The following is a 14,386-nucleotide window of genomic DNA, read 5'->3' as shown; positions in this document are numbered from 1 at the left end:
CTGACGCGGGGCTCGAACTCACGGACCGCGAGATCGTGACCTGGTTGAAGTCGGACGCTTAACCGACTGCGCCACCCAGGCACCCCTCAACCTACAGGTTTTAATTACTATCACTTGATAAGTGTCCTGATGTCTGTGATCTAGGTCTTTTTCAAGACTGCCACAGCTATCTTTAGCTCTCTGCACCTGCATATAAAATTTAGGATAAGCTTGTGGAAAAAAAAAAAACCCGCTAGGATTTAAATGGAGATTACCACTAAATACAGACCAATCTGGTTTTGAAAAACGACTTCTTCACAATATCCAGTCTTCCAATCCAAGAACAGGGTATTTCGCTCCATTGCTTTGGAACTTCTTTATGACTTCTCTTTTATCTTTCGTCATTTTCATGTAGAGGTCTTGCTCATCTTTCGTTAATTTTATTCCTCTGTATCTCAAGTTTTCAGTTTCTTAAAATTTTTTTTTCTTATTGTTCTATTGTGGCTCCTCAAAAACTTCTAAACTAGCCTAATCTGAATTTTGAATTGCTCTATTAGAAAGTAACTTAGAACTATTTAAAAAAAAAATCTATCTTACTGAAGCTAACAGCCACTGGTCCTCGTTCTCTACCTGAGTCGAGTGCATACAGAAAAATCTACCTGCTCCACATGAATATATATATATATATATATATATATATATATATATATATATAATATAATTATATGTATATGTGTGTGTGTGTGTGTGTGTGTGTATTCTTTTTAAATTTCCCAGAGTTCAAGATGCTTTTGTTTAGCATATATAAATACAGGGTAACTTAAAAACATTGCTTAATCTCAGACATTCCCAAGAGTTCAGCTAATTATTTGAAATATAATATTTGTGCATCTTTCATGAGGCAGGCTACTGTGAAATGGTAAGATTTCCAGTTCCACACCAGAGTAAAACCGTAGAGCCTACTCTATGGTTTGCGCTCTGATTGCTTGCCACATAAGTGTCGGTCTTTTCCAAAGCGATACATTTATTATATAACTGTTTCTATTCTATTAACACTTGCCACTGTTCCCTCCTTCACTGCAGCTCCATTCTATTTGCTGCTAAAGTTGTCTTATTCGCGGTTCATTTCTAATGTTGCTACATTATTATTCTTTAGAAAAACAACAGAGCCATTCTTAAAGAAATGACTTAAAACCATAAAGCTCCCCTATTTCTGGTGGCTCCTGCATGTCTTTGAAGCAGATAATATAAACAGGTCTAGACGCATACATCATTCTAAACCTAAAACCAACTTTGCATCTTTCACTTAAGACTTTCCTTCCTTTTGTTGATTCTTTCAGGCTGATTGATGTCCTGAGGCCCAATGGTGTTTTCCAATGAATGAGGCAAAACTAGTGTTTCCCAGCTATATAGAACGTCCCATCTCTTCTGAAAATAACAGTGTGTTAGCTATGATCCCAGTCCCAAAAAGAGAGAAACAACTTTATTTAAGTGAATGTGTATCTGAGTCCTTGAATGGCACACAAATGTGACTCCAGGTTTTCATTTTAACATGTGATCAGACTGAAATAAATGTGAAAGACTTTGGCTCAAGTAGGCGGCCCAGTGCCAAGAGTAAGGAAGAGGAGGTTTGAACGTGCACAATGTGCTCCAGAAAACGAAGCCCTTGTTCCAGAAGACATTTCTGCTACCACCATTTTATCACTAGGGTCATATTTCTTACTGCCCTTCTCTCAAACTATTTATCTGCATGAAAAATAACACTTTTACAAGAGTTTTCTGTATGTTTGAAGTTCCCTGAAATGAAACGTTCTCAAAGGCATACGATCTAACGTCCTTCTCCCCCTCCCCTTTGGTTTTGTGCTTCCACAATTCTTCAGGGCTACTCAATTCTATACCACTGGGCACAGAACTGCCAGGGGATGATTTCCAAGTCTATTTCTCACTAATCCTTGCAAAAGTAAAATATTATGAGGAAAGGTTATACTTTGTTTAGAAATTGTCTAAATGGCTTTTATTGTTTTATGACTATCAAGGATATGTATTTCTGGTATAATCTGAGAAAGTGAAGGAAGGATGAACAGGGAGGTGCCTGGCTCAGTCAGAAAAGCATGTGACTCTTGATCTTGGGGTCGTGAGTTCGAGCCCCATGTTGGGCACAGAGACTACTTAAGTCAATAATTTTTTTTTTTTAATTTGGGATTTAACAAATTATTTTTTAGCACCTGGGTGGTTCAGTCAGCTAAACATCCGACTCTTGATGTCAGCTCAGGTCATGATTTCATGGTTTGTGGGACTGAGACCTGTGTCAGGCTCTGTGTCAGCATGGAGCCTGCTTAGGATTCTCTGTCTCCCTCTCTCTGACCCTCCCCTGCTTGCTCGCTCTCTCTCTCTCTCTCAAAATAAATAAATATTTAAAAAATAAAAAAATAAAATAAATATTAAAAAAAAAAGAATTGAAAAGGGGCACCTGGTTGGCTCAGTTGGTTGAGCGTCTGACTTTGGCTCAGGTCATGATCTCGCAGTTCATGAGTTCCAGTCCCGCATCGTGCTCTGTGCTGACGGCTCAGAGCCTGGAGCCTGTTTCGGATTCTGTGTCTCCCTCTCTCTCTGCCCCTCCCCTACTGGTGCTCTGTCTCCCACTCTCTCTCAAAAATAAATATTAAAAAAAAAAAGAAATAAGGAGTATTCTCAACAAAAATAAACAGGATACTGAATATCTTCAAAGTGGCTCTTAGGAAGGTAAGGCCACCAATATCTCCCCTTCAATGAAAAGCAACATCTTTTTTCTTTCTTCAAAAAATGTTTCCATTCTAGTTTTCTTAGAATATACATAAATTAGGACAGAAATATTTAAGCAAATGTAAGGTAAAAATTTTTTAAGCTGGCTGAAAATGCCTAAATTACTATAGAGTAGTAATTTTAATTTGTCCTGATCCTTGGTCCGATAATTGATACATTTTATTTGCAGAACTGGGGTGTCATCCTCAAAAGTAGCAAGGTAAGAATTAAGAGAAATCTTATGGTACATTAAAGTGAGAAACATAGTTCAAGGCAGAGATAAATAACAATATTCACTATGTTCATGAACAAATCCATCTATTCTCATATTCAATCAAATGATCGCTCTTTTCTCTTCTTTTTATTTATTATTATTATTATTTTTTTTAAGTGAAACATGTATATATGTATGAGAATCAGATTGAGACAGACACTGAAGACCTCCTGGTCATGTAGAGGAGGCATTAGGACCAGAATGTTCCATCAGAAAAGAGGCAAAAGGAGAAGATTTTGTAATGCCAAATTTGAAGAGTGAAATGTAGGCAGAAATCACACAAGGGCCAGCTGCAAGTAGCTGTCAGTCTTAGAACACAGCAGCACGAAGATTCCTGACTCAACGAGCTGTAGACATTGCACAGTACGGGGCTGTACTGTTAGGATCTCCAAGTACACTGTAATGTCAAACATTCACTCCCTGCACAGGACCTGCACCCCCAAGGTCAGCAGGATGCTGTGCATCAGCAAGATCGCACCTTTTGGTGAGCCAGAAGGATGCTTTCCGTTCTCATCATCACCATCACTGTGAAGTAACTACAAAACACTCAGCTCTGATGAACCTGGGGCAAGTCTTTTCTCTCACTTGAAACAGGTTCCCTGTGAGTTACTATCCTTTGACTCGACGATTCCCAGTCTCAGAGTTCATCGTAAGGACCTAATTAAGTGTAAATGTTAGCCAATCCTCTGTAAGAAAGTCACTATGGAGGTTCTCTGCTGGGTACATAATTGTATCCACAATGAAGACTACGTGTCCCAGTCACTCTTGTGGCCAGATGCGGTCACGTGACTAATGGGATATAAACAGAAAATGCCTTTCAAGAATAAGAGCCCGGTAAGGGCACCCACTACTACTTCCGTGCACTGACCCTCCTTCCGCCTGGACACAGCGGTGGTTGAATGACTAGCTCTCCAGAACCACTTCTGACCAACATATGGCCTTGGGAGTAGACACTCTGTGGGACAGAACAACAAAACTGGATGGAGCCTGATTTCCCAGTGCTGTTGAGTACCATGAAGTCTTGGCCCACCTACCTCTGAACTTGCTCTATGTGAGACAGAAATAAGCAGCTCTTACTGGACAGAAGTCGCTTATGAGTGTTTTTTTTTTTCAACGTTTATTTATTTTGGGGACAGAGAGAGACAGAGCATGAACGGGGGAGGGGCAGAGAGAGAGGGAGACACAGAATCTGAAACAGGCTCCAGGCTCTGAGCTGTCAGCACAGAGCCCGACGCGGGGCTCGAACCCACGGACCGTGAGATCATGACCTGAGCCGAAGTCGGACGCTTAACCGAATGAGCCACCCAGGCGCCCCCGCTTATGAGTGTTTTTATGTCACACTCACACACAGACCTAATCCTAATCAAGACTAAGGTTTATTACTCCAACACTGTCTTATAACAGTGAGAGAGGGGAAACTCCTAGCCTAGATACCCAACAGAGAGGGGTTCATTAAATGATGCTATATTTATCTACCATGGAAATAGTTGATATTATCTTTTAATTAGTATAAATATTTATGTGAAAATGGTTGGGATATTATAAAGTTAAAAAAACACAGGTTGTAAAGCAGTTTGTATATTACTTCAGATATAAAATGTCCTGCAAAATAGATACCAAAATTCAGGAAATTTTGGTATCTTGGAAAATAAAATCACAGGTGATTTTGGTTTTCTTTTTAATTCCCTGTATTTGCTAGTTATTCTACAATAAACATGTTATTTTGATAATGAAAGTTATATAAAACCAGAAGCTGGTAATAAATAAACTCAAAAAAAAGTAACAAAAACCAGAAGCCACTTTGGTGACTTGGAAAGCGATTTACTGCCTTTTGGGGAAAGTACTGTGAAATCATCAATTGCTGGGCTTCCTTAATATCAGAAATAAGAAAATGTTACGTGGCCGTGGTGCCAGAGAAATAACTTGGTGAATTAACGGTTTTACTGTGATTGCATCTGTCTAGACAATTATCAAATGAGGAATATTTTCCATAGGCTGCTACCTGGAGAATGGAAAGAAAGGCCTGCCTCTACTATTCACGTCACAATTTACTATATGGAAATCATATTCAGCACTTACACTGCATCAGAAACTGTGAAAAGTCTGCCAATACGGCATATCTAGCAGACTTTCTTTCTTTTTAAAAAAAAAAATGTTTATTTCTTTTGAGAGAGAGGGAGAGAGCGAGGGAGCCCGAGTAGAGGAGGGGCAGAGAGGGAGAGAGGGAATCCTAAGCCCCGATATGGGGCTCAGTCTCACGAACTGTGAGACCATGACCTGAGCCGAATTCAAGAGTCAGGTGCTTGGCCAACTGAGCCACCCACGTGCCCCACCTTGCAGACTTCCCTGAAATGGAGTTTAGTAAATAATAATGTAGTTGCCCAAAGTAGGAACTTGCAACGACAAATTTGCCCACCATGTCTCTCCTCTCAATTCTGGTTGAGGGCACAGCCAAAGCCTTGCTTTGGCTTAAGGTAGGAAAAAGTGAAGTGAAAGATTAACCCTTGTAAAAAGACCTTTCTGATAAAGGTGATCCTGAAAGAAATATCCTCCGATGTTTCACATAGAATCAAAACAATAAATCTTCAGTATGGGAACATCATCTAAAGCAGCCATGAAGTCTCCCAGTAGAAAGAGACTACTTTCCACTATGGTGTCCTCCCCACCACAGAGTGTGAGAACCTGCTTCCTACAGGACTGTTCCATTAAGACCCAGTAGAACCACTATATGGTGGGCTGGAGAAAGGAAGTACTCATGCTCTCTGCTACTTTCAGACTCTGCTACTTGCTATACTCTGAGTGGGGTTCCTACTTCCGACTCTGCAGATGCTAAGTTGACAAGCCAACAGCATAAGCTACCACTGACCTGTTGCTTGACTCATCCCTATTCCTTTAAGCCAGCGACAGAAGTTGAGACCAAAATCTCCAAATGCTTTGCTTCATTTTAGTTTCAAAACCGTGCTAGGAGGTAACTACCCGTGAGGTGAGGTGAGGAACGATCCCAAAGCCACCCTGTGAGAGAGTGGCAGTGTGGATCTTTCGCCTCCTAGGGTTATAGTCAAGAGGGTGAGTTTAAGAGTCTGATAAATGTGGATTCAAATTCCTGCTCTGCCACTGGCGAGCTCTATCTTGGTGAAATCAAGGCAACAGGATCGCTGTGAGGATTACGTGATATCTTTAAAATGCTTATCCCGATGTCTGGCAAATAGTAAAGTCCGCAAATGAGAGAAATTATTCCTATCTTGAAAGAAAGGCATATCGTGGAGAGTGCATTTGACATAAAAAGCAAAAATGAAAAGGAGTCAATATGCTTTCAGGCTAATATTCCATGAGTCTATAATGCTCTTAATTGTGAAAAGAATACGGCCAGACAAAAGAAATGAAATACATCTGTCAACTCCCCCACCCCCCAATTTTTTTTAATGGAGTTACTAACTGGTGACTGAATATAAAAAGATGAACAACAGCAGTGATTGGGTAAGATAAATGGATCATAGCATCAAGGAATGGAGGTAAAAATTAGCTCCAAGATACTTAATTCGGGCATGAAAGATACTTGAGGGTCATTTCAAGGTTAACAACCAAAATAAAAAACCAACTGCTATGGAAGCAAAAAGCAAGGCTGATTTTTTATGGGAGAATCTAGCACATTACATTACAAAATAGAATTCAACTCTTTCTGCATTATCAGCAGCCCAAGAGAAAGAATACTTGCAGGAGAGAAAACAAAACTGTACCTTTCCCAGGATTACAAGAGTTTAAACATGAAGGCCAATTTATAGAATCCTTTATTAAAGGTCTTTCCTACAATGATGGGATGAATTACTAAAAAAGATAGAAGTTTAAAAAAAAGGAAAAAAGTGATAAATTATATTCAGTGAAAGTCCCCAAAGGTCAAATTCAGTTGCATAGTGAGAATCATAAAAAAATAAAAGAGCTCAGGGATGCCTAGTTGGTTAAGCATCTGACACCTGATATCAGCTCAGGTCATGATCACCCACAGTCGTGGGATCGAGCCCTGCGTCGAGCTCTGTGTTGAGCCTAGAGCCTATTTGAGATTGTCTATCTGCCCCCTCCCACTTGTGCTTGTTCTCTATCCAAATAAAATCAACTTAAAAAAAACAAACGGGCTTATAATTACACATATTGCAAGGAATTAACCTGAGTTAACTGAAGAAACAGGGTGGGAGGATTTTTTTAGGAGGAAGTTTTTTTTTTTTTAAATATCAATTTGCTCCCAGACTCCAAATAAAATAGTTCTCATGGACCTACTGAGTCTTAAATCCTGTTGCCGTTATAAAGAAACTTAAGGTGGCTTTTTTTCAGTCTCCTCTATCCTAAATAATACACAAACTGCACTGGGCTCTCTCCTATCCCTTGCACCACCCCCCAGACAGGCTAGATTTGGGAACGGCTCCTTCCGCCACTGGAGGGATGTGACTGGGAATGACTGCTGGTGAGCATCTATGAGGTTCAAGAATGTAGACCCGGGGTGGGGTATAGCTACCTGACCTCTAGGCTCATGTTTGAAAGAAGAATTCTACTGGTACCCAAATGGGAGTGTCATAAGTGTTCTTCACAAAAGACCTGGGAAAAATTCTCTGGATTCAAAAACGTTAAAATAGGGAACAATCACCTTGGGGCCTCTGACAAAAACATCGGAAGAGGAGCACTGATTTATTTGACAGAGGAATTTCATGATTTTAGTGAAGCACAAGGGGATATGACCCCTACAAAACAAAAAAAGGCTATGAAAGGGAACAAGTCAATGTAGCGAATTAAAGGGAAATAAAAACTGCCACTGCTAAAATTCATGTTAAAGGCAGTAAGCAGTAGACTTGATACAGCAAGAAGCTGAGTGAGATATTTCAACTTGAGAAACATGAGCAGAACATCAAAAAATATTTGTTATTAAAATACTTCCATATTGGTTGGTAGAGTGCCCCCTTCCAGCCCCCAGTGCAGCCATGTCCTTATTGGACTTCCAAAAGATCCAGCAACTAAGCATAACTCTTGGTATAGTGGAGAGCTTCCAGAACTCTCCTCCAGAACTAAGATCAGTATTGATGCTAATTGTCTTGTGCAAAAACCAATGGTTAAATATTTTGAACACAAATATAATCCCTTGGCTCTAACTCAAGAATAATTGGTATTACCAGTCAACAGAGAGAAAACATAGAGCATAAGTAATAACCAAAATTAGAACTGAAAGAAGTTCCTGGATTTAAAGACCAGCTGATAATCACAACATGATTTCACTATAGATGGAATTAGTTTTATGAAAGTTTTATATAAAATGTTTCAAAAATTTGATAATGAAGGAAAGATAGCAAGTTCATTTTAAGAGGCTAAAAATGGATGAGATATTAATAGTCAAATCTCACTTAGGAACATATGAGCAAAATTTCTCAAAGTGGGATGCCTGGGTGGCTCAGTCGGTTAAGCATCTGACTCTCGACTTTGGTTCAGGTCACGATCTCACAGTTTGTGAGACTGAGCCCCGAGTTGTGCTCTGCTCTGGCAGCATGGAGCCTGAGATTCTCTCTCTTCTTCTCCTTCTGCCCCTTGCTTGTGTTCTCTCTCTCAAAATAAATAAATAAACTTAAAAAAAATTCTCAAATCAACTTATTTTATCAGGCCCCTTTTCTTTTACTAATAAAAAATAAGATCGTAAATAACATATGCATATTGCACTGTAGCTTTTGTAGGTGAGAGCAATAATTAAGAGCTATATGTGAACCCTAGTAGTGTTTCTGGAAAGAATAAAACAGAAACACTCAGGCAATTCAAATAGAGAAAAACAGGACGAAAATATACAAAGTTTGAAAAGATAAAGAGAGATCACCATGCGTATCATATGTTAATCGAGCCAAATTCTCTATTAGAGAAAAATAATTCTCCAGACTCTTTCCAGAAAACAATTATTAAAATCAGCTCAGCAGATCAAATAAAAAGTTAATTCAATCACCAAGTTAGGAAGAGACTGAAGAGCTTATTAAATTATTACTCTCTCCAAAAGTTCAGAGCCTAAGATTCTATTATGAATCTATCTGAATTTTCAATGAGACAATTCCATGCAATAAACAGTCATCGCAATACTATTGCCCTCCTACCAGCGGCAGCAGCAGCTGATGCATTTAATCCTCATGACAATCCAATGATGTGGCTACTATTACTACATTAACTTTACAAAGGAGGAAAGTGAAACAGAGAGCCAGCCACACAGCCAGTAAGTGGTGGAGCCCTGACAGTAATTAAGGCTGTGCTCCTAACCGCCAACCACAAGAAAAGACAAACCTTTGTTCCAGAATCCAATATACCTTGATGACACAACCCTCACAAAGCAAATGTTTTTCTTCCTTTCTAAGTGGCCAGAAACATTTAAAATAATCAAATACTTGCATAGTGCTTACTATGTGCCAGGTACTGTTTGAAGGAAGTTGCAAATGCACTTAATTGTCATGACAAGTGGGAGGGAGTTACCATCATTATTATCCTTTTGGGTAGATAAACAGGGAGGGGGACAAAACAGAAGAGACTCTAAGTAAGGAGAACAAACAGAGGGTTACTGGAGGGGTTGTGGGAGGGGGGATGGGCTGTATGGGTAAGGGGCACTAAGGAATCTACTCCTGAAATCATTGTTGCACTACATGCTAACTAACTTGGATGTAAATTGAAAGAAAGAAAGAAAGAAAGAAAGAAAGAAAGAAAGAAAGAAAGAAAGAAAGAAAGAAAGAAAAGAAAAGAAAAGAAAAGAAAAGGAAAGGAAAGGAAAGAAAAGAAAAGAAAAGAAAAGAAAAGAAAAGAAAAGAAAAGAAAAGAAAAGAAAGAAAAGAAAGAAAAGAAAAGAAAAATGTTTTGGAAAATATGGCCACATAGAAGAGTGAGAAAGAGTCATTAAGCTCCAATATTTAATCCTGGGTCCATCTTAGTGTCTGTTTTTTGAATTAAGGACTACATGTGCTTATTGAATTGGTTAATTACCAACAATAAATTAAAAAAAAAAAAAGAAACTGTTGAACTGATTTTCACTGCAGATTTCACTGAAACTCAATGGTGGAACCAGGATTCAGAGAGACAGAAACTACTGCTCCTAGAAGATGGTAGATGCAGGCAGGAGTGCCACGACAGACATCGCTGAGATAAGCATAGGAAGAGTTTGAATGTTAAGAGTGTGAATGCATGGAAACAACATGAGATTTGTTTAGAATTGGACTTTTTTGTTTTTAGCTGGCTCAAACTGCACTCCTATTTGGTTGGGAACCTTTGATTTGTCATCATGACTTGCTAATAAATGAGCTGAGAAAGTTTAAAAAAAAAAAAAGAAAAGAAAAGCAGAAGCACTGAGAGGTTTTTCAGTGAAATGTCCACAATCGCGCAGCTAGCAGGTAGCAGGGCAGGGATTCAAACCCTGGCCATTGGTAGGGTTTGTATATAGGGCTACATTAAACACACCAGAACATGCTGAAGACAGCAGAGATGGAACTTTTAAATTAATCACAAATTACTGCCTTCTAAAAATCAGACATGGAAATCAAAGCATCACTTGTGGAATAGGACACGGCAGGCAAACAGTCATTAGGTGCCATTCTCAAATCTTACATAATAATCTAAAGCAAAAAATACACATGAAATGCAAAGTCCCCAGGGACAATCATTAAACTCACAGTCAGGCTAACACTTTCTCATAAAAAATGATAATTTTGTGTAAATTATAAATACAATCTATACTATAACAGTCATTATGATTTCATTACTTAGTTAAGCCATCATTATGTCCTTTTAGCAAAGATGTAAGACAAATTACTTTCTCCAATACGACCTAAAATATTTGTTCAAATGATTTTCTTTTCATTTTGTGGTATTAGATTAAGACCATATTAATTCCATTTGGATTTCAATACACATTCTAAGATCAGCTTTAAGCATATGAAGCAAATGACATCAACAATCCCAATAGAAATATATGACAAGAACCAAATGTAGTATTACCCAAAGTTTATATATAATATATATTGTACAGTATGTGAGAGAAGCTGTAAATACAGATCACAGATGAATCCATATCATTATAAATTACACACAACAGTTGACCCTTGAGCAATGCAGGGGTTAAGGACACTTACCCCTGGATAGCCAAAAATCTGTGTATAACTTTTTTTTTTTAATTTGTGTATAACTTTTGATTCCTCCTGCCCCTCAATTTAACCGCTAATAGCCTATTGTTGACTAGAAGCCTTATCAATAACCTAACCAGTTGATTAACACATAGTTTGTATATTATATGTATCTAATACTATATTCTTATAATAAAGTAATCTAGATAAAAGAAAATGTTATTAACAAAATCATAAAGAAGAGAAAATACATTTACAGGACTGTACCGTATTTACTAAGAAAAAAATCTGTGTATACATGGACCCACATAGTTCAAACCCATGTTGTTGAAGGTCAACTGTCTACCCTGAACAGTAAACTTTTATAGCCTGTGATAACACAACAAATCAACTAAATGAAGTTTATCTTTAATATAAAAGTGACTGCTATATTCCACTAGATTCTGATGAGTATTCATAGTAATATGCATCCCTAATACAAGATGATTATGGCTACCTCTGGCTTCATGTGATGTCCTCATTTCACTTTCTGGTCTCTCTTCAAAGTCTTCTTTGACATCATCAGGATGCTGGTCTCTGAAAAAAAATAGGTGTTCAGCACTGCATCTCACCAACTGTCTTTCTTAATTTAAAAACAAACATTACCACTACTGTGAGAAAGGATTTTTAGTTCTACTAAGATGTAACTCCTACTAATAACATCTATAAATATCCAGTTTCTTCATTACCAATTTTCATTTACTGTTCTGAAAAGAGATTTTTAAAGCTAAGAACGGTATTAAGGTGAACTATGTTACATGTTAGCAAATGTAGCTACTGAATAATTCAACTTCAAATTGGGGCATGTTTTCATGAAGAGTTTCACTGGTTACCGAACTACAATTTAAGGAAAGAAAATATTTTGAAACCCCTACCATTTAATCAAGTAGCATACAAACTACCTTAGCTCTGGGATTTGGGATTGACACTGAGACTGGCCCAGGAGAAGCAAACTCAATTCTGGGAAGCTCTTCCTGGCTTAACCAGGTCAAATGTGTAGGCTGTATTGATTCCGACTCTTTCTGACCAGGAATGACCTGATGCTAATCTAAACATGCCAACAATGCTGTAAAATGGAATGGAATCATTACAATCTTAATTCAGAGCTTTATCCTTAAATCAGGGACAAAAATGGCGTTAAAGGGAACTAAGCACAGACTAACTAACTCTATTTTCTTGAAAGCTAAATTTGAAGTATTTGAAATTTTTCAACCTAATCTATTCCATTCTCAGAGTTCAAAATATATCCCACTCTCCAATTTCCTGGAACTATCTAGGCTATGATACCTGGTTTACACACTGTAATGCTTTATAATACTCTATATTTATGTCGTATTGTTTCTTATGTATTGTTACCTTTATAAATATATCCTGAGTTTCTTAAAGACCCTGATCATACTTCTGTTAAGTTTTAATTAAGAAAAAGGCAAATACACACGAAACCAAATGTCCCAACAAAATATAAAGAAGTTGTATTGTCTTAATTAAAAAGGCACTAATTTAATTCTCTAGCTGAACGGTGATGACACAATGATGCTAACACACTGTAAGTCTGCAATAAATACATGTTCCCTACTTCTTAGAAAGATCATTTCCAGTGACACATGTAAAATTTTCATTGAGATCTGAACTCCCTGGCTAAGTTCATACTAAAAACAACTTATCACAAATGCGAAAGAATACTGCTTATTTGAGAATGGGGAAGAATTACTGTTATTACAAAATAAAAACAAATCTTTTCCCAAGAGTAATAGAATTAAAAGACATAGAGGCTCTTATTCCATAAAAGTTGGGAGAGGAGGTATACCACTGATGATTGCAGATAGGACATTAACTGAAATGATAATAGAAAAGTTTGCTTTCTCTGTAAAGACTGTGCTAAAGTTATACTTGGTAATTAAACATGCCAAAGTCAGCTTACTATGCTTAAATTAGCTTATGTGATCTTCTAAACTTGTTTTATGCTAAATTAGAAATAATATTATTTGAGTCCATAAATCTATCCCACTAGCTATCTATAGTGACCACTGAAAAAAGTTGTTTGTGGATAACTATATTAATATTTATTAGGAAGAAAATCATACAGTGCCGTGGCATAGTTTAAAATTGGCATTTTTCAAAGTAATAAAAAAAAGCCCAATTACATTATTGTAGATTTCCTAAAAGTTCTAACGAATGGTTTGTGAAAAGGAAAAAAAGAAAAAAAAAATAAGACAAACTTCTTTGTCTTTAGCCTTTGAGGTCAAAGGTTAACATTAAGTCTCAGAATTTTCTGAATAATTCAGCTTTCATGATCAGAATTGCCCACTAATGATAGTTTTACATTTTTGTGGTTTCAATAAAGCACAGTTTTCCTTAAAGTAAATTTTATTAAAATAAAGTTATAAGACTTAAGTATGAAGAAAGTTCTGTTGTATTCTTATGCCCAAATACAATGCCAATGATTTATTTTATGAAATGTAAGAAAAGAACCATTTTCTAGAAGAGAATAGAGACAGAAAAAGAAAATAAGACCTTTGACCCAAAATATTTTTTCATGCCTGGATCTGCCATAATCCATCCCAACAGAAGCAAAATGGAAGCTATCTATTTTCTTACATCATTTATGTTGCTTCATTATAGAAGGATGTTCGCTTTCCATTTTCCCTACTTTAACTCATAATATTTCATTGAATTGAACCTATATAAACCTTGGGAATATATAAACATGAATATTTATCTTTACCAAACACAGTTCAAATAAAGGACTGTAGAAGAAACGTTTACTGGATGTTTTTATTTCTACTTAATATGTTGATTCTGCTAATTCCTTAAAATTAAAAATGACTAATAGTCCCTTGGGGGTTCTACATGATATTTCATTTAGCTAGAAAGTTGGAGGGGTGGGGCAGTGGGGTCATCTGAGCAGTCTACTAGAACAAGCATTATAAAATAAATGGATGAACAGAACTACTGAAGTAAATAGAACCCTAATTAAGCACATCCAGAAATGAAGAAGTTAATAATAAGAAAAATTTTAAGAACATACTATGTACCAAAGGCTGGCTGAGCTCTTTCTATGTCCAATATTTCATAACAATCACTGTAAGAAGGTTCTGTTAACATTATAACCACTGAAACTTAAAGAAGTCAATGCCAAATCTGTAGAGCAAGTATCATACCAGGTCTTACTGACACTAAAATCCACAATTAAATT

The 14,386-nt window shown here is 37.1% G+C and overlaps 1 protein-coding gene across 8 annotated transcripts in view; it reads right to left on the bottom strand.

Annotated features, from left to right (window-relative positions):
- Window positions 1–14,386, bottom strand: part of L3MBTL3 (L3MBTL histone methyl-lysine binding protein 3) — a 127,313-nt gene that overhangs the window by 9,042 nt on the left and 103,885 nt on the right. For all 8 annotated transcript variants that reach the window (XM_043592311.1, XM_043592313.1, XM_043592317.1 and 5 more), the window contains one exon: window positions 11,648–11,727. In XM_043592311.1, coding sequence (XP_043448246.1) covers window positions 11,648–11,727 — 80 coding nt within the window. The remainder of the gene's footprint in view (window positions 1–11,647; window positions 11,728–14,386) is intronic.

The sequence above is a fragment of the Prionailurus bengalensis genome, chromosome B2 (genome assembly GCF_016509475.1).
Source record: "Prionailurus bengalensis isolate Pbe53 chromosome B2, Fcat_Pben_1.1_paternal_pri, whole genome shotgun sequence".
NCBI lineage: Eukaryota > Metazoa > Chordata > Mammalia > Carnivora > Felidae > Prionailurus > Prionailurus bengalensis.
Note: the sequence above shows the minus strand (reverse complement) of the source record. Positions and strands in the feature narration are given on the sequence as shown.